At 57.1% G+C, this 18902-nt stretch overlaps 1 protein-coding gene across 1 annotated transcript in view; it reads right to left on the reverse strand.

The window, feature by feature from the left end:
* Positions 1-18902, reverse strand: part of OTOA (otoancorin) — a 65299-nt gene that overhangs the window by 20621 nt on the left and 25776 nt on the right. Inside the window, exons 13-19 of the mRNA XM_036460365.2 lie at positions 11053-11220; positions 9691-9831; positions 8760-8815; positions 8501-8618; positions 6692-6765; positions 3283-3418; positions 2215-2405 (exon numbers count right to left, since the gene is read on the reverse strand). Coding sequence (XP_036316258.1) covers positions 2215-2405; positions 3283-3418; positions 6692-6765; positions 8501-8618; positions 8760-8815; positions 9691-9831; positions 11053-11220 — 884 coding nt within the window. The remainder of the gene's footprint in view (positions 1-2214; positions 2406-3282; positions 3419-6691; positions 6766-8500; positions 8619-8759; positions 8816-9690; positions 9832-11052; positions 11221-18902) is intronic.

The raw sequence follows: 18902 nt of genomic DNA on the forward strand, positions 1-18902 counted from the left end.
CGGTGTAGTAAAAAAGATATTGGAGGCCCTTCCAGTGATGATAGTATGACCACACCCAAGAACACAGAGCTGAGTGTAAGAGAAAAATTCCTAGGATACCATTTGAGCTCCTGGATCCAACCATGCCTGAAGTCCATCCCTGCAGTTTTCCATTACATTCAGTGTCTGAACTCAGCAACCCATTTGTAGCTCGAATTGAATTGTTAAATTTCAGTCATTTCCTTTCTCACCCTCTTCAATAGAAGAGTAATGATCTATGTGTTTCTTTAAATTGTCATAAGAGTCTTTCCTTATAACGAGACAAAATATCCTCTTGAATATTGACCGGATACTGACAGCACTAACATAGAATCTACTGTTGTTCTTACAGAGACCACAAATGTCTTCAGTGAAGTACCTCACACCACATTCAGTGGCATTTCTGAAGGGGGGCTGCCCAGGTAGTAGTGATAACCCCTCTCTTAGGCCTAGGCAAGCCAACTCTGGCCAACCCCCCCACCTCCCACCCATCTCTTTGATTGAAAATATTATCCCAGCCCTAGCCGGTTTGGCCCAGTGGATAGAGCATTGGCCCATGGACTAAAGGGTCCCGGGTTTGATTTCAGTCAAGGGCACGTACTTGGATTGCAGGCTCAATCCTCAGGCCTGGTCAGAAGCAAGTGCGGAGGCAACCAATCGATGTGTTTCTCTCTCTCAATCTCTCCATCTCCCATTCTTTCCAAAATTCAATGGAAAAATATCCTCGGTGAGGATTCACAATATGTGTATGTGTATATTATGTGTATATTCACAATATGTATATGTGTATATTTAGCAGTTTAGGCATACACACACACACACACACACACACACACACACACACACACACTGTATTTTTCGGACCATAAGACGCACCAGTTTTTAGAGAAGGGAAACGAAGAAAAAAAGATTCTGAAACAAATAGTGTCCTAAAATATTTTATGTGCATTAAAACCCAACATCACAGTCATAAACACATGTAATCAACCCTGTAAAGTAAACAGCAGCATTTAGAACCATTTTAGAGCCGGGCAAGCACACGGAGACCACACAGAGCCGGGCAAGTAAAAAAACTTTTTTTTTAAAGTATATTTGTAGGCTATATTTGGACCATAAGACGCAGGGACTTTTCCCCCCACTTCTGGGGGGGAAAAAGTGCATCTTATGGTCCGAAAAATACGGTATGCCTAAACTGCTAAATATCCACCCATTCATTCAATCGTTCAACCAGTTTCTATGATGCGCCATGACCACAGGGGGCAGACGCTCTGACCTGTAAGTGAGCTTGCTGCTGAGGTCTAGCAATCAGGACTGGGCGAGATGGGCCAGGCACACCCTGGAGCCAACCTCCCTTGGTCCCTCCCCCGCCTCTAAAATATTTCTTCTAATTAATTTCCTTTCAATGTGCATAAATTCCTGCACCCAGCACTCTAATGTAAATGTGTAACCCCGCTAGGCCTGAGCTCCATGAGGACAGGAACCACACCCATCTCGAACTGCTGCATCTGTGGCTCTAAGAGGACACAGCTGCCACATAGTCCTGTGGACTGTGCACTGTGGTAACACTGTGTTTGCATTAACTCAGTTCATCCTATGGGACTGTCACTGTCCCCATTCTACAGATGAGAAAATAAAGTGCAAAGAAATTTGGTAACTTTTCCCAGGTCACACGGGCAATAGATGATAGAAACAAAATTTTAACCCAAGGAATTTTGCTTCTAACTCCATATTCGTAACTCTTTATAATAGTACAGTGCCTGGGATACAGCCATTTCTTCAAAAACATTTGTTGTCTAACCATTGACCCTACTAGGCCCTACTCAACTATCTGAGGAAACGTCAGAAAATTCTACAGGGGAAAAACAGTTCATTTTCCTAGGGAACCCTCGCTCACTGAGAGTGACAACACCTCGGTTATTTATATCATCCTCGTTGTCATTATTATCATGTCATGACAACAACGCTTCCCCTTTTCATATGCGAAGATGTGTGGGGACAGCCACGGGAGGCCTGAAAGCAGCTACCGTGGTTCTCACTTTCCAGGGAGTCTGAGGCCGAAAGAAGAAGGCCGGTTTGCAGAATGAATGCAAGCATCTAGCCTCATCCTAAGCAGGTGACTCTGTCTGAGGGCAGGAGGCCAGGGCTTGTGCCCCTTGGCCAGACAGGCCCACCTGGAGCTGCGCCCGACCGGCTCACCCGTGCTGCTCCAGCAGCCGCAGCCTCACCGCAGCCCCCTGCTCGGGGCTCAGCTCTGCGCAGGCTCTGAGGCCGTGCAGGAAAGTGGCCCAGGCCCTGGGGGACACTCCGTGCTTGATGACGGCCGCTGGCAAGTGGCAGAGCAGGTTCCCCACGATGTCCACGGTGTATTCATCGGCAATGGAGTTGTTCTGAAACCGACACATAACGCATGGCAGGACCAGCGGGGCCCAACATGGTGACCCTTTAAAATCACTTCCCATCCCCAAACCTCAGAAAACCCTGCATCTTCCACCCGCCCTGCCATGGACCAGTACAGATAGCCCGGCCTGACCTCGCCCCAGGGAGACCTGAGGGACCTCTGGGGAGACCCCATGGGAGCCAGTGTGGACAGAGGCCTGGCACATGGTGAGGGGGTGGATGAGGGCTGGCTTCGTTGCCATTGCCTGAGGAGCCCCCGAGCTGGGACCATTGTGACAACAGCACATGAACAAGAAAAGCGGCGCCCAGTGCGTGCAGCCCTGAAGGTCTTCAGAGCGCTTTCTCAGCATGACAGCTGAGCTAGCGGTTACCGAGCGCTCGCTCTGCGGCCATGCTGGGTGTTTGCAGTCTTGATCCACGCTCATCTCCAGAGTAACTGTAACTGCTAATAATTAAAGATGTCGGCGAGGCCGGGTCCCACTGGGCTTTGGTACTGAACAGCACCTCGCCTATCCTGGGCCTCGACAACTCTGCGCAGGAAGTGCTCAGCCACTTGCAGATAGCGCCTGGGGCTCAGGAGGAAAGGTGACTCTCCCACAGCACATAGACGGCCACCAGCAGAGGCGTGTCCACAGCCCAGACACTGTGCTGGGCTCTTCCTGGCCCCTGAGCCGTCTGCCCTCCTTCGGGCCCCAGAACAGCAGTCTCCAGCACCGGGGACAAGACCGCCCCACAGCGGCTTCAGAGCCAGCTTCAGACACACATCGGGCTGAGGTCCCAGCCAGATGGCCAGGCTCCCCGGGAGCCTCGGGGTGAGGGTGGGGGGGAGGGACATCAGTGAAAGTGTCGCCCAGAAAGGCTCCTTACCAGGCACTGCTGCACTTTCCTGAGGACCAGAGTCCTTTTGTGGAGATCTAACACCAAGGAGTCCAACCGAATCTTCCCCAGGCCGATCAGAAGGGGCACACACCTGGAGGCTGGCATGGATGCCAGGTAGCGAGCCCTGGAGAGAGGTGGGAACCAAGGGCAGGAAGACGGTGGCTGCTCTGGATTGCCCTGGGGGCCGGGGTCTGCATGCCCAAGAGCTTCTCACAGGGGAATCTTTAATGTGTGTTCTCCCAGTGATGTGGCTCCTTTGGGCAGGTTGCAAGCCTCCCACCCATCGTGCATCTCTTCTATGGATGGGAAACAAACTTCCCATCATGGCCCTCTTCTAGGGGTGGGAACCAAACTCCCATCATGCTCCTCCCCTAGGGGTGGGAACCAAACTCCCCATCATGCTCCTCCCCTAGGGGTGGGAACCAAACTCCCATCATGCTCCTCCCCTACGGGTGGAACCAAACTCCCATCATGCTCCTCCCTTAGGGGTGGGAACCAAACTCCCATCATGCTCCTCCCCTAGGGGTGGAACCAAACTCCCATCATGCTCCTCCCTTAGGGGTGGGAACCAAACCCCTCATAGGAACCAAGTGCCCCTCTTCTAGGGAAGGAAAAATTTTCCCATCAAGCACCTCTCCTACAGGTGGGAACTAAACTTCCCATAGTGCCCCTCTTCTAGGGATGGGAACCAAACTTCCCATCATGCTTCTTTCCTATGGATGGGGGGGAAAAACTTCTCATCATGATACTCTCCTAGAGAGAGAAACCAAACTCCCCATTGTGTTTTTCTCCTAAGAATGGGAACCAAACTCCCCATCCTGCTCCTCTCCTATGGGTGGGAATCAAATTTCCCATCATGCTGCTTTTCTAAGGATGGGGTTCAAAATTCCCATCATGCTCTTCTGCTATGAATGGGACAAAACTTCCCATCATGTTCCTCTAATGCTGTGTGAACCAAACTCCCCATCATGCCCCTCTTCTTGGTAATGAGAACCAAACTCCCCATCCTGTTCCTCTCCTATGGATGGGAACCAAACTTCCCATCATGATCCTCTACTAGGGATGGGTACCAAATATCCCATCATGCTTCTCTTCTAGGGATGGGAACCAAACTTCCTATCTTGCTCCTCTCCTATTGGCAGAAACCAAACTCCCCGTCATGCTCCTCTTCTATGCTCTAGCAGCATTGATCTCAGAATAGTATCTCCATAAACATATGTTGACTGATGACCAGTAGGGGAGAAATGAGGAGAAAATGAAAAGATAAAGTAGAAAAAGGAAGGGACAAAGAGGAAAGAGAAGAAAATAAAAATGAGGAAAAAATGTGAGGAGGGAGTGAAGAGAGCAAGAGAAATGACTCCCAATTCCATCATCTCCAGCCAGAAGTGCCCCCTCAGCTCTTACTGTGTCCTCAGCAGGTGCAATGTCACCCCAGGGCGGAGAATGTTCAGGGCAGGAGGGGAGGGAGGGAAGCTAATGTTATTACAATGATCTGTGACTCACCAAGCTCAGCCCTACTCAACAAAGTTATTCTTCACCATTTCTCTCACTGGGAAGAAATTAAAATGTTCGGGACGCAACAATGAAATAAAGGTTAAAAAAGACTGTTCTACACCCAGGTGCCCTAACTCGTCGCCATGTGACTCTTTCAAAACTAAATTTGACATTCTTCCTCTATGCCACCCCAGACTCCTTTCCCCTTGTATGCCAATGTCACTGCGCTGGCCTTAATACAATATTACTCAAATCTCCCTTGTCTCTCCACTCCCAGTTCCATTTATTTCTTCATTCACTCACTCACTCACTCGGCAGATATCTGCAGAGCATCTGCTGTGTGTCAGGCACCGTGCTGGCGGCCAGCGACACCGTGAACAGGACAGGAGGGGAGGCCCCTGCTCGCAGGATGCTTCATTGTAAGGGGGAGGCCCTGCCACCAGCGGGGAAGACAGGAAATTTCAGCGGCTGGCACAGGTGAGGGGGAAAGTGAGTGGCTCCGGATGGAGCGTGCTGGTGGGAAAGCTGGAGGGCCGGCGGAAGGACACAGGCAGCCCAGGCCCAGGTTACAGACAAGAAGCCACACGCCCCCCATCCCGCTGAGGCCCTGCTTTCTGCCACGGGCAGCGCGGATGGCCTTTCTGAAACGTAAATCTGAGAGCTGTGCCCAGAACACAGTGAACCCGCAGGGCCCCACACAGCACTCCCTGGTCTGACGGTCTCTTCCTGTCTGGCCTTCTCTCTGACACCGACTCTGCAGATCACAGCCCGTGTTCCCAGGACTCTTCCCTGCACGTATCCCTGTGGGGCGGCACGCCTGGCCCCTGCCTGGAGTGTCCCTCTTACACTCATTAACCCACCTCATTCTTCAAGCTCTGACCTCCTGTCTGAAGAAAAGACTATTATTCCCTCCGCTGCTCCAGTGTCCATGCCCCATTCCCACCTGGCTTTCCCAAAGAATCACCCCTTCACTGTAAGACCATGTGCTTTGGGGGTGCCTATCCACTCTCAGCTCCAGCCGAGTTATCCATCCTTCCAAACCCGGTGGCTGGGTCAAGAAGAGCAAATTGGCCCAATGTAGGCCCATGACAGTCCAACCCAAGTCTTATTGGGAAGAATGGGAAGAGAATGTCTTTCTCTTCCCCAAACATGAAACTAGGAAGATGTAACTTTGGATCTGCCAGGGGCCACCACAGAGAGAGACTGTCTGACAGAGAAGCCTACAGAGGAAAGCAAGGCTAAGAGGCAGATGACATAATTTTAGCCCCTGGATCTAGCCATGCCTGAAATCCATCTCTGGACATCCCAGCTACCTAAATACAAAATTGCCTTTTATTGCCTAAGCCAATTTGAGTTAAGAGTCTATCACTTTTAACTAAATATCAACTTGATACTATAATTGGTTTCATGCTTAACTGTCTTTCCCCTTTAAGCTTGTAAGCTCTTTATGGGGAAATTTTAGTTATTTCTAAGAGCTAGTACGTAGTAAGCATTCAATAAATGTTTTTGAATGAATGAAGACAATAACAGCAAGAGGAGAAAAGCAGAAACCGTGTCCAGACTATGTTTTGAAAGTAGGACTGCCCCCAGGCCTGAGTGCCCACACATACCAGGCAAAGCCCCACGGCTCACCCAGCCCTGCCTCCGGAGCGTGGGCTCAGAGCGAGGCCGCCAGGCCAGACCTGCTTCCTGGGCCCAGGCTTCGGCTTTTAAATAACGAGAAAAAGCAAGGGTCTGAAATACCTGTGGGCCCAGATTTACACCCTATGTCTCGAGGGCGTCACTGTCCAGGAACGCTCCACTCCGCCTCTGGCTCCTCACAAGTCCCCCAGGGGAGGAGCACTTGGTTTGGGTGGGCCCCCAACCCTATGGCCTAGCCAGAAAGGGGGCCATGCTCACTCACGGGAGCGCAGCCAAGAGGAAGGGCTGCATGAAGGACCCGGAAACGTCCCAGGCTTTCCACGCCAAACAGTTAACCTGAAAGATGGAAAAAGGTGTAGCATTTAGTGAAATGATAAGGGCATTGGCCCTTCACAGATGTGTCTTGTTCACAGAACACCCCAGGGTGTAGGGAGCACCATTGTGCCAGTTTGTGCATGAGGAAACTGAGGCAATCACTTAAAGATGAACACAAAACTTTAAGTCTAAGAATGCTCCCCACGGTTTTGTTTATAATGGCAAAAAAGGAAGATTCGCCATCATGGCCCTCAGTGGGGGCTGCCTGGTTAGGTAAATTATGAAATAGTGGAATACTGCACAATTACCTGTTTCCGCAGGTAAATTTTGCATATATTAATATGCAATGATGTCCATGCCCTAATTTATATACATATACAAGTATATAAGTATATAAGTTAAGGAGAACAGTGTACACAGTATGAGCTCGCTTGTACTTTTGAAGTTGCAGGTAAGTGTGTTTTATACACACCCTACCCTCAGAGTCAGGAGCCAGCATTCCCTGCAGTTGCCTGTGGAGCAGTCTAGCCGCAGCCCTGCTGGCCTCAGGAGGTGGCCATGAGCTGGGCGCTGGCATGGGGAGGAGAGGGAGGGGGAGAGGGGGGTTCCCATGTGCTAGACGCTGCCCTCTGCGCTCGATGTGTGAAGCTGCTGCCCTGGCCCCCACACACGCGATGCCAGGAGCACCTCCCTCAAGTGTGACAGCAGAATTTCTGGGGACCACTGTTTCAGGGAAATTTACTTTCTTGCTATTTCTTATATGATAATTACGTGTTTTTAGCAAAAAATATAAAGAAAAAACGCAACTTTTCTGAGGAAGCGGTATGTGAAGGTGGAAAACAGGAGCGTCTGGGAGAGGAGTTGGGGGGCTCTGCTCCAGGCGGCTGGCCTCCCCGCCCCCCCCCCCCGCCCCCGCCTCCGCCGGGGACATTCCCACCAGGGAGCGGTGAGGAGGCAGCCCACAGGGTCCCCCAGACCTGCTCTAAGAGAAAGCCGGCAGCCTGTATTCCTGACAGCTTTATTGAACTATCATTGTATGCTAAGAGCCACACTGGTTTGAAGTGTACAATGGATGCGTTTGGACGTATGCAAATACCCGCGAAGCCATGACCTCAGTCAAGGCCCAAGACATGCCCAGCACCGAAGAGTCTGTCTGTGAGAGCAGCATGTCACCGGGGACCTCGAAGGTGTCAGTGAGAAGAAAAGGCCCTACAGCAGCTGTGTCCTGGCCACGCTGGCCGCGCGCCTGTGGCTGACGGGCGCCTTCGGTCTGGGATGTGGCTGTGAGCGGGCGACGCTGCGCCTCCCGGGCGGGCCTCAGGGCTCAGCACGGAGTGCGAAACGACCGCCCTGTGAAAGCTCCGGCTTTGGAGGCGGGCATGCGGAGCATCTAAGAAAGAACTGGAGCCCGTTCGGCGTGGCTCACGGCTGAGCATTGGCCTATGAACCAGGAGTCACTTTCGGTTCCCTGACCGGAACCTGCCCGGGTGTGAGCTCCATTCCCAGTAGGGGTCGTGCAGGAGGCATGGAGCAGTGATTTTCTCTCATCATGATGTTTCTATCGCCCTCTCCCTTCCTCTCTGACATCAATAAAAACATACTTTTTAAAAACGAAAGAAGCTGGGGAAAGCCGGGCTCGGTATTTGGGCCCACACCATCATTTGCACCAGAATATTGCCGGCATCACTATCTTCAGAGCCAGTCAAGGCAGGGTCAGCTCCCGGGTAGAAAGCGAAAAGCAGAAGCAGAAAGGTACCTGATAGGGTGAAAGCAGAGAGAGGTTGTTCTCAAAATGCTGGAAGAGGGCCAGGAAGGAGTCGGCGCTCATGGCGTCGATGTGGGAGCACGCCACGCCCTTGACCAGCTGCCCGGCACTGGAGAAAGACAGGGGCGGGGAGAGCGGTTGGGTGAGACGGGGAGGAGGAGGAGAGAAGGCAGAGCCCACGTGGCATGGGCTGCAGAGGACCTGCCCAGCTCTCCCAGGCTCCGAAGAGCTAGCAAGCTGCGCTCCCTACCTCAGGAGCTCGGCGGGCCTGCTGGTCTGGGACAGCAGCTCAAACAGGAACAAGGCCTGAGGGGAGAGAACAATGTCAGCTTGGCGGGGCGGGGTTGGGGGGGGGGGGATTGGGGGGGGGGGGTTCACCCCACAAGCACATGCTGGGCCCAGCACCAGGAAGCCCAGTGGGGAAGGCACACACGACCCATTTTACAGATGGGAAGACAGAGGCTTCCCAGGCTGACTTGCCCAGGAGCACACAGTTGCTAAGTGGCAGGGCTGGGAGGGGAGGGGTGGTGGGCCGCTCCCACACCAGGCCGCCCCGAGCAAGGCGGAGGGAGAGCCGCTGCAGGGAGCAGGGCTGCCGCCCTCTGCCTCTGTGTTGACAGGCCCGCCTGGTAGTTCCTGGACACAGGACGCCCAGGGAGCAGAAGCGGCAAGCCACTATGTCATCAGAAGGTGGGACTCTCAGGCCGACCCCTGCCCTCCAGGGAGGGAGGGAGCTAGAAGCTCAATGATGAGGCTGGTGAAGGGGGTGGGGGGCTGGATGCAGGGAAGCTCCGCCCCTCCCCCACACTCTGCTCCCGCCTCTCTCCAACGGCTGTTCCCGTCACATCCTTCCCTAAAAACCAGTGGCCCAAAGAACAGAGGGCTGCTCTGCGTTCTGGGAGCCGCTCCAGCAGTTTAACCAACCCCACGGAGGGTCACCGGAGCCCCAGCCTACGGGCAGGCAGGCAGGCGGCAGCACCCGTGCCCTGGACAGCGCCTGGGGCAGCAGCGGAACCCTCTGAGGCTGAGCCTTCCGGGGTGCCCTTCCGGGCAGCTAGTGTGGAATCGAGGTGATCTCATTGGAGGAAGGCCTCGCGGGGGGGGGGGGGGGGGGGGGGGGGGGGGGGGATTCGCTGGCGTGGGAACACCTCAAACACCGTGTCCGATCTCAGCAGTCATACCTGGCTCCTCCGAAATGCCTTCTCCTTTAGGACAGTGGAGTTGAGTCCAAGTTCCCTCCTTAAGTCAAAGAGGGACACTTCCTTAAAGAGGGCCCCTGGCATGTCCACCACACCCGGGGCGCCAGCTCCCGCTCCGGCCACCTGCAGAGCGAGAGGGCACTGACGGACAGCCACGTGGGAGACGCCAGGCGCTGTGCCACGGGCTTCCCCAGCACAAAACCCATCCGGGGTCACTGCCCCCATTGTACAGCTAAGAAAACTGAGGCTTAATGAGTAATTGGTTGAAAGTAAGATTCATGTCTGTCTTATTTCAAAACCTTCGCTCTTTATTTTGCCGAAATCGGTTTGGCTCAGTGGTAGAGCATTGGTCTGTGGACTGAAGGGTCCTAGGTTCGATTCTGGTCAAGGGCATGTACATTAGTTGCGGGCACATCCCCGGTGGGGGGTGTGCAAGAGGCGGCTGGTCGATGTTTCTCTCTCATCGACGTTTCTAGTTCTCTGTCTCTCTCCCTTCCTCTCTGTAAAAAATCAAAACCTTCGCTCTCTATTTTAACCATCAGTGCCCCTGCCGCTGCAGGGGGTGATGTGGGGGCAGATGTCTCTTGTTTGGTCTCTAAGAGATTCTGCGATCGGAAAAGGCAAGTCTGAGAGAAGAGGGTGCCCCCAAGGCCCCTGCGAGTGCGGAAGAGGAGCTGGTGTGACTGTGAACCCAGAGGGCTTCGGAAGCACCCCGGGAGCTTCAGACTCACTCTGAAGTTGGAAAATCTACGTTTAATGTTATTGTATCAGGAAACCTAGTTTAAGAGGAGTCCTCCGGGTGTGAGGGGCTCGGAGAGCAGTGGGGTCTGGGAAGAAGTACAAGGAGCCAGGTGCTCTCTGGGGGGAGGGAAGGCGGCAGAAAAAGCCTTCTCCAGGCTCGACCCCCTCCCCGGAGGAACCCCTCCCCGGAGGAACCCCTCCCCCGAGGAGCCCCTCCCCGGAGGAACCCCTCCCCGGAGGAACCCTTCCCCGGAGGAGCTCCTCCCCCGAGGAAACCCTCCCCCAAGGAATCCCCTCCCCAGAGGAACCCCTCCCCAGAGGAACCCCTCCCCGGAGGAACCCCCTCCCCTGAGGAACCCCCTCCCCTGAGGAACCCCCTCCCCGGAGGAACCCCTCCCCCAAGGAATCCCCTCCCCGGAGGAACCCCTTCCCTGAGGAACCCCCTCCCCGGAGGAACCTCTCCCCGCAGGAACCCCTCCCCGGTGGAACCCCTCCCCCCGACCAACTCCCTCCCCCGGAGGCTGGGCTAACCCCGCCCACTCACAAACCCCAAAGCCACAGGCTGCGGGCAGGCGCTGGGCACCGGCGGGACCTGCCCCTCACCTTGCTGAGGATGCCTTGCTGCTGGGCCGGCGACAGAGCGGACAGGGGCAGGGAGCCGGCGCTTCTCAGGACCTGCGCCAGCGCCCTGGGGTCCATGTCTGAGAAGGTCTGGGCGCCGACGCCCGCCAGCAGCACGCCCATCTGGCTGATGCTGTGGAAGGACAGTACCTGGGGACCGGTGAGAGGGGCGAAGCTTTGCGAAGGCCTTTGCCTGCAGGGCACTGGCTAGGCCCACTGCATGCCGGGCAGCAGGGTGGGCACCGGGAGGCGGGTGTGCTGCCGCCCAGACCTTCCTTCCTCTCTCTGGAAAGAGAGTAAACGTCAGAACCGGACGGAGCAGTACCAACCCCCGGGGGGTTACGGGGGGTACTCTGCTGCCTGTGGACCAGCCGCTGCCCCCGAGAGCCTGGGGCCGCCGGGGGCAGCGGCTGGTCCGTTCCTGCCCATTGTTGCCGTGTGGGCCCACATTTTAAAAAGCCAGAGACTCACCTGGATTTTTGTTGGAAAAATGTTAAATGTTAAATGCCAGCTAGTTCAGACGAAACATACTCGTCAGAGCAGCCCTCGGCGGCCAGCGTGACTCTCGGGCCTGCGTGCGGAGGCCATCCATGCTCTCACCCTGTCCCCCGCACGCAGCCAACAGGGCCAAACCCGCGCTCAGTTACCTCCAGGCAGAAACTCCCCTGAAATAAGGACATGCTTCAGTCCCGGCCAGCATCGGTCTCCAGACTGAAGGGCCCCGGGCACAAGTCCTGGTTATGGGCTCAATCCCAATAGGGGGCGTGCAGGAGGCAGCCGATCAATGATTCTCGCTCATCATTGATGTCTCTCTCTCCCATCCTCTCTGAAGTCAATAAAAACACATTTTAAAAATAATAAAGGTACGTCTCAGGATATGAGTCTGATGCTTTGTGACAATATGTCTGTACTGGCTCCTCTCAGGTTGTGCATGCTCCCGCCTCATCTGGAGCATGCACATGCTTCCATATACGCAGGCAGATTCCGTGGCTCTACAAAGGCTGGCTGCGTGGCTTCCCTGGGCTGTGCTCCGAAGGATGGACAGTCTCTGATTCTCCCACCGAAGCACTGCCTCTCACTCCTCCAGAGCTGGGGGACCCAGACAGACCCCTAACTCCGACACCACCGCAGGGAATGCCAGGCGAGCCCCCCCTGTCCCCAGGCAACGCAGGGAAGGGCTGCCACGCCTTCAGACTGGAGTCGCCCGAGGCTAGCAGGGCCAGGGGAACGCAGCCTCGGCCTGGAGGCCGGTGAGGACAGCGGGCAGTGGTCCTGGCGCCATGCCCAGTGTCAGCCAGGAGCTGGCCAGCAGGCTGCGAAGCCAGGTGCCCTGGGTTCAGCCCCAGCCGGGTGCCTCTCCTGCAGCCGTGGCAATGCCGTCTGTGCTGTGTGCCTCACAGGAAGGAGCTGGAGAGCCAGTCAGGACTCCGTCCACCGGGTTGTGGGGCCTAAGTGATCAGCTCACTGGAGCAGAACCTGGCCCAGGGTGAGCGCTTGACAAAGGCTGTTGTTGTCACATTGGAATTGGTCGACCGATCCTCAGGAGCCACTTTGCTTCCTGGGAAGGGCTGGCTGTGACTGAAGAGCAGGAGCCACCCCGTGCGGGGCTCAGGGCTCCGAGCCCTTTCTGCTGGGCCCGAAGAGACTAAGCCCCAAGAAAAAGGCCCGTCCCCGCCCCAGGGCGAGGGCGTGGGCCACATACAGGGCCACGTATCTGACCCACGCAGGAGACTGAGCTGGGTCTGCCCCCACCCCGCTCAGGAGGACCTTCTGTGGGGACATTCTGTGGGGACAGTCTGTGGGGACAGTCTGTGTGGACGTCTGTGGGGACAGTCTGTGGGGATGTCTGTGGGGACGTCTGTGGGGACAGTCTGTGTGGACGTCTGTGGGGACGTCTGTGGGGACGTCTGTGGGGACAGTCTGTGGGGACAGTCTGTGGGGACGTCTGTGGGGACGTCTGTGGGGACAGTCTGTGGGGACGTCTGTGGGGACAGTCTGTGTGGATGTCTGTGGGGACATCTGTGGGGACAGTCTGTGGGGACAGTCTGTGGGGACAGTCTGTGGGGATGTCTGTGGGGACGTCTGTGGGGACAGTCTGTGGGGACGTCTGTGGGGACAGTCTGTGGGGACGTCTGTGGGGACGTCTGTGGGGACGTCTGTGGGGACAGTCTGTGGGGACAGTCTGTGTGGACGTCTGTGGGGACAGTCTGTGTGGATGTCTGTGGGGACGTCTGTGGGGACAGTCTGTGGGTGTGGGGACGTCTGTGGGGACGTCTGTGGAGACGTCTGTGGGGACGTCTGTCTGTGGGGACGTCTGTGGGTGTGGGGACGTCTGTGTAGACATTTGTGGGGACGTCTGTGGGAACGTCTATGGGGACAGTCATCTTTGGGGACATCTGCGGGACAGTCTGTGGGGACGTCTGTGGGGACAGTCTGTGGGTGTGGGGACGTCTGTGGGGACAGTCTGTGGGGACATCTGTGGGGACGTCTGAGGGGACAGTCATCTGTGGGGACGTCTGTGGGACAGTCTGTGGGGACGTCTGTGGGGACAGTCTGTGTGGATGTCTGTGGGGATGTCTGTGGGGACGTCTGTGGGTGTGGGGACGTCTGTGGAGACATTTGTGGGGACGTCTGTGGGTGTGGGGACGTCTGTGGAGACATTTGTGGGGACGTCTGTGGGACAGTCTGAGGGGACAGTCGGACGTCTGTGGGGACGTCTGTGGGGACGTCTGAGGGGACAGTCATCTGTGGGGACGTCTGTGGGACAGTCTGTGGGGACAGCCGGACATCTGTGGGACAGTCTGACAGTCTGTGGGGACAGTCGGACGTCTGTGGGACAGTCTGTGGGATAGTCTGACAGTCTGTGGGGACAGTCAGACATCTGTGGGTCTGTTGGGACAGCCTGTGGGGACAGTCGTCTGTGGGAACAGCCTGTGGGGACGTCTCTGGGGACAGTCGTCTGTGGGGACAGCCTGTGGGTCTGTGGGACAGTCTGTGGGACAGTCTGTGGGGACAGTCTGTGGAGACATCTGTGGGACGTCTATGGGGACGTCTGTGGGGACAGTCATCTGTGGGGACGTCTGTGGGGACAGTCATCTGTGGGGACGTCTGTGGGACAGTCATCTGTGGGGACGTCTGTGGGACAGTCTGACAGTCTGTGGGGACAGTCGGACGTCTGTGGGACAGTCATCTGTGGGGACGTCTGTGGGACAGTCTGACAGTCTGTGGGGACAGTCATCTGTGGGGACGTCTGTGGGACAGTCTGTGGGACAGTCTGACAGTCTGTGGGGACAGTCGGACGTCTGTGGGACAGTCTGACAGTCTGCGGTGACATTCGGTCGTCTGTGGGACAGTCGGACGTCTGTGGGACAGTCTGACAGTCTGTGGGGACAGTTGGACGTCTGTGGGGACAGTCGGACGTCTGTGGGACAGTCATCTGTGGGGACGTCTGTGGGACAGTCTGACAGTCTGTGGGGACAGTCTGCGGTGACAGTCGGATGTCTGTGGGACAGTCGGGCGTCTGTGGGACAGTCTGTGGGACAGTCTGACAGTCTGTGGGGACAGTCTGTGGAGACATCTGTGGGACGTCTATGGGGACGTCTGTGGGGACAGTCATCTGTGGGGACGTCTGTGGGACAGTCATCTGTGGGGACATCTGTGGGACAGTCTGTGGGACAGTCTGACAGTCTGTGGGGACAGTCGGACGTCTGTGGGACAGTCTGACAGTCTGTGGGGACAGTCTGTGGTGACAGTCGGACGACGTCTGTGGGACAGTTGGACGTCTGTGGGACAGTCTGCGGTGACAGTCGGACGTCTGTGGGACAGTCTGTGGGACAGTCTGACAGTCTGTGGGGACAGTCGGATGTCTGTGGGACAGTCTGCGGTGACAGTCGGACGTCTGTGGGACAGTCATCTGTGGGGACGTCTGTGGGACGTCTGTGGGGACAGGCTGTGGTGTGGGGACAGTCGTCTGTGGGACAGTCTGTGGGACAGTCATCTGTGGGGACGTCTGTGGGGACGTCTGTGGGACGTCTGTGGGACGTCTGTGGGGACAGTCTGTGGTGTGGGGACAGTCGTCTGTGGGACAGTCTGTGGGACAGTCTGACAGTCTGTGGGGACAGTCGGATGTCTGTGGGACAGTCTGCGGTGACAGTCGGACGTCTGTGGGACAGTCATCTGTGGGGACGTCTGTGGGACGTCTGTGGGGACAGTCTGTGGTGTGGGGACAGTCGTCTGTGGGACAGTCTGTGGGACAGTCATCTGTGGGGACGTCTGTGGGGACGTCTGTGGGACGTCTGTGGGACGTCTGTGGGGACAGTCTGTGGTGTGGGGACAGTCGTCTGTGGGGACGTCTGTGGGGACGTCTGTGGGACGTCTGTGGGGACAGTCTGTGGGACAGTCTGTGTGGGACAGTCTGTGGGACAGTCTGACAGTCTGTGGGGACAGTCGGATGTCTGTGAGACAGTCTGTGGGGACAGACATCCGACTGTCCCCACAGACTGTCAGACTGTCCCACAGACTCTCCCACACAGACTGTCCCCACAGACGTCCCACAGACGTCCCCACAGACTGTCCCACAGACTGTCAGACTGTCCCACAGACTCTCCCACACAGACTGTCCCCACAGACGTCCCACAGACGTCCCCACAGACTGTCCCACAGACTGTCCCCACAGACTGTCCCACAGACTCTCCCACACAGACTGTCCCCACAGACGTCCCACAGACGTCCCCACAGACGTCCCCACAGATGACTGTCCCCACACCACAGACTGTCCCCACAGACGTCCCACAGACGTCCCCACAGACGTCCCCACAGACGACTGTCCCCACAGACTGTCCCACAGACATCCAATTGTCCCCACAGACTGTCAGACTGTCCACAGACTCTCCCACACAGACTGTCCCAGACGTCTGTGGGGACAGTCTGTGGGGACAGTCTGTGGGAGAGTCTGTGGGGACGTCTGTGGGACGTCTGTGGGGACAGTCGTCTGTGGGGACATCTGTGGGACGTCTGTGGGGACAGTCTGTGGGACAGTCTGTGGGGACAGTCTGACAGTCTGTGGGACAGTCTGTGGGGACAGGGGACAGTCTGTGGGGACGTCTGTGGGACGTCTGTGGGGACAGTCTGTGGGACAGTCTGACAGTCTGTGGGACAGTCTGTGGGGACAGTCGTCTGTGGGGACAGTCTGTGGGGACGTCTGTGGGGACGTCTGTGGGGACAGTCGTCTGTGGGGACGTCTGTGGGACAGTCTGTGTGGGAGAGTCTGTGGGACAGTCTGTGGGGACTCTGTGAGGACATCTGTGGGATGTCTGTGGGGACAGTCATCTGTGGGGATGTCTGTGGGACAGTCTGTGGGGGTAGTCGGATGTCTGTGGGACAGTCTGTGGGACAGTCTGTGGGGGCAGTCGGATGTCTGTGGGACAGTCTGTGGGACAGTCTGTGGGGGTAGTCGGATGTCTGTGGGACAGTCGGACAGTCTGTGGGGGCAGTCGGATGTCTGTGGGACAGTCTGTGGGACAGTCTGTGGGGGCAGTCGGATGTCTGTGGGACAGTCTGTGGGGACAGTCGTCTGTGGGGACAGTCTGTGGTGTGGGGACAGTCGTCTGTGGGGACGTCTGTGGGACATCTGTGGGGACAGTCGTCTGTGGGGACAGTCTGTGGGGACGTCTGTGGGACGTCTGTGGGGACAGTCGTCTGTGGGGACAGTCTGTGGGGACGTCTGTGGGGACAGTCGTCTGTGGGGACAGGACGTCTGTGGGACGTCTGTGGGGACAGTCGTCTGTGGGGACAGTCGTCTGTGGGGACAGGACGTCTGTGGGACGTCTGTGGGGACAGTCGTCTGTGGGGACGTCTGTGGCGACGTCTGTAGGACAGTCTGTGTGGGACAGCCTGTGGGACAGTCTGACAGTCTGTGGGGACAGTCGGATGTCTGTGGGACAGTCTGCGGTGATAGTCGGGACGTCTGTGGGGACAGTCGGACGTCTGTGGGACAATCTGTAGGACAGTCTGTGGGGACAGTCTGTGGGGACAGTCGTCTGTGGGGACAGTCGTCTGTGGGGACATCTGTGGGGACAGTTGTCTGTGGGGACAGTCTGTGGGGACGTCTGTGGGGACATCTGTGGGGACGTCTGTTGGACAGTCTGTGGGACAGTCTGTGGGGACGTCTGTGGGGACGTCTGTGGGGACAGTCGTCTGTGGGGACGTCTGTTGGACAGTCTGTGGGACAGTCTGTGGGGACGTCTGTGGGGACGTCTGTGGGGACAGTCGTCTGTGGGGACAGTCGTCTGTGGGGACAGTCTGTGTGGACGTCTGTGGGGACAGTCTGTGGGGACGTCTGTGGGGACAGTCGTCTGTGGGGACGTCTGTTGGACAGTCTGTGGGACAGTCTGTGGGGACGTCTGTGGGGACGTCTGTGGGGACAGTCGTCTGTGGGGACGTCTGTTGGACAGTCTGTGGGACAGTCTGTGGGGACGTCTGTGGGGACGTCTGTGGGGACGTCTGTGGGGACGTCTGTGGGGACAGTCGTCTGTGGGGACGTCTGTTGGACAGTCTGTGGGACAGTCTGTGGGGACGTCTGTGGGGACGTCTGTGGGGACAGTCGTCTGTGGGGACGTCTGTGGGGACGTCTGTGGGGACGTCTGTGGGGACAGTCGTCTGTGGGGACGTCTGTTGGACAGTCTGTGGGACAGTCTGTGGGGACGTCTGTGGGGACGTCTGTGGGGACAGTCGTCTGTGGGGACAGTCTGTGTGGACGTCTGTGGGGACAGTCTGTGGGGACGTCTGTGGGGACAGTCGTCTGTGGGGACGTCTGTTGGACAGTCTGTGGGACAGTCTGTGGGGACGTCTGTGGGGACGTCTGTGGGGACAGTCGTCTGTGGGGACGTCTGTTGGACAGTCTGTGGGACAGTCTGTGGGGACGTCTGTGGGGACGTCTGTGGGGACAGTCGTCTGTGGGGACAGTCGTCTGTGGGGACAGTCTGTGGGTGTGGGGACATCTGTGGGGACGTCTGTCTGTGGGGACGTCTGTGGGGACAGTCTGTGGGGACAGTCTGTGGGTGTGGGGACATCTGTGGGGACGTCTGTCTGTGGGGACGTCTGTGGGGACGTCTGTGGGGACAGTCTGTGGGTGTGGGGACGTCTGTGGGGATGTCTGTCTGTGGGGACGTCTGTGGGGATGTCTGTCTGTGTGGACGTCTGTGTGGACGTCTGTGGGGACAGTCTGTGTGGACGTCTGTGGGGACGTCTGTGGGGACAGTCTGTGGGTGTGGGGACGTCTGTGGGGACGTCTGTCTGTGGGGACGTCTGTGGGGACGTCTGTCTGTGGGGACGTCTGTGGGGACGTCTGTGGGGACAGTCTGTGGGTGTGGGGACGTCTGTGGGGATGTCTGTCTGTGGGGACGTCTGTGGGGATGTCTGTCTGTGTGGACGTCTGTGTGGACGTCTGTGGGGACAGTCTGTGTGGACGTCTGTGGGGACGTCTGTGGGGACAGTCTGTGGGTGTGGGGACGTCTGTGGGGATGTCTGTCTGTGGGGACGTCTGTGGGGATGTCTGTCTGTGGGGACGTCTGTGGGGACGTCTGTGGGGACAGTCTGTGGGGACAGTCTGTGGGGACAGTCTGTGGGTGTGGGGACATCTGTGGGGACGTCTGTCTGTGGGGACGTCTGTGGGGACGTCTGTGGGGACAGTCTGTGGGTGTGGGGACGTCTGTGGGGACGTCTGTGGGGATGTCTGTCTGTGGGGACGTCTGTGGGGACGTCTGTGGGGACAGTCTGTGGGGACAGTCTGTGGGGACAGTCTGTGGGGACAGTCTGTGGGTGTGGGGACATCT

This window comes from Pipistrellus kuhlii, unplaced genomic scaffold (assembly GCF_014108245.1).
Source record: "Pipistrellus kuhlii isolate mPipKuh1 unplaced genomic scaffold, mPipKuh1.p scaffold_m20_p_31, whole genome shotgun sequence".
Lineage (NCBI taxonomy): Eukaryota > Metazoa > Chordata > Mammalia > Chiroptera > Vespertilionidae > Pipistrellus > Pipistrellus kuhlii.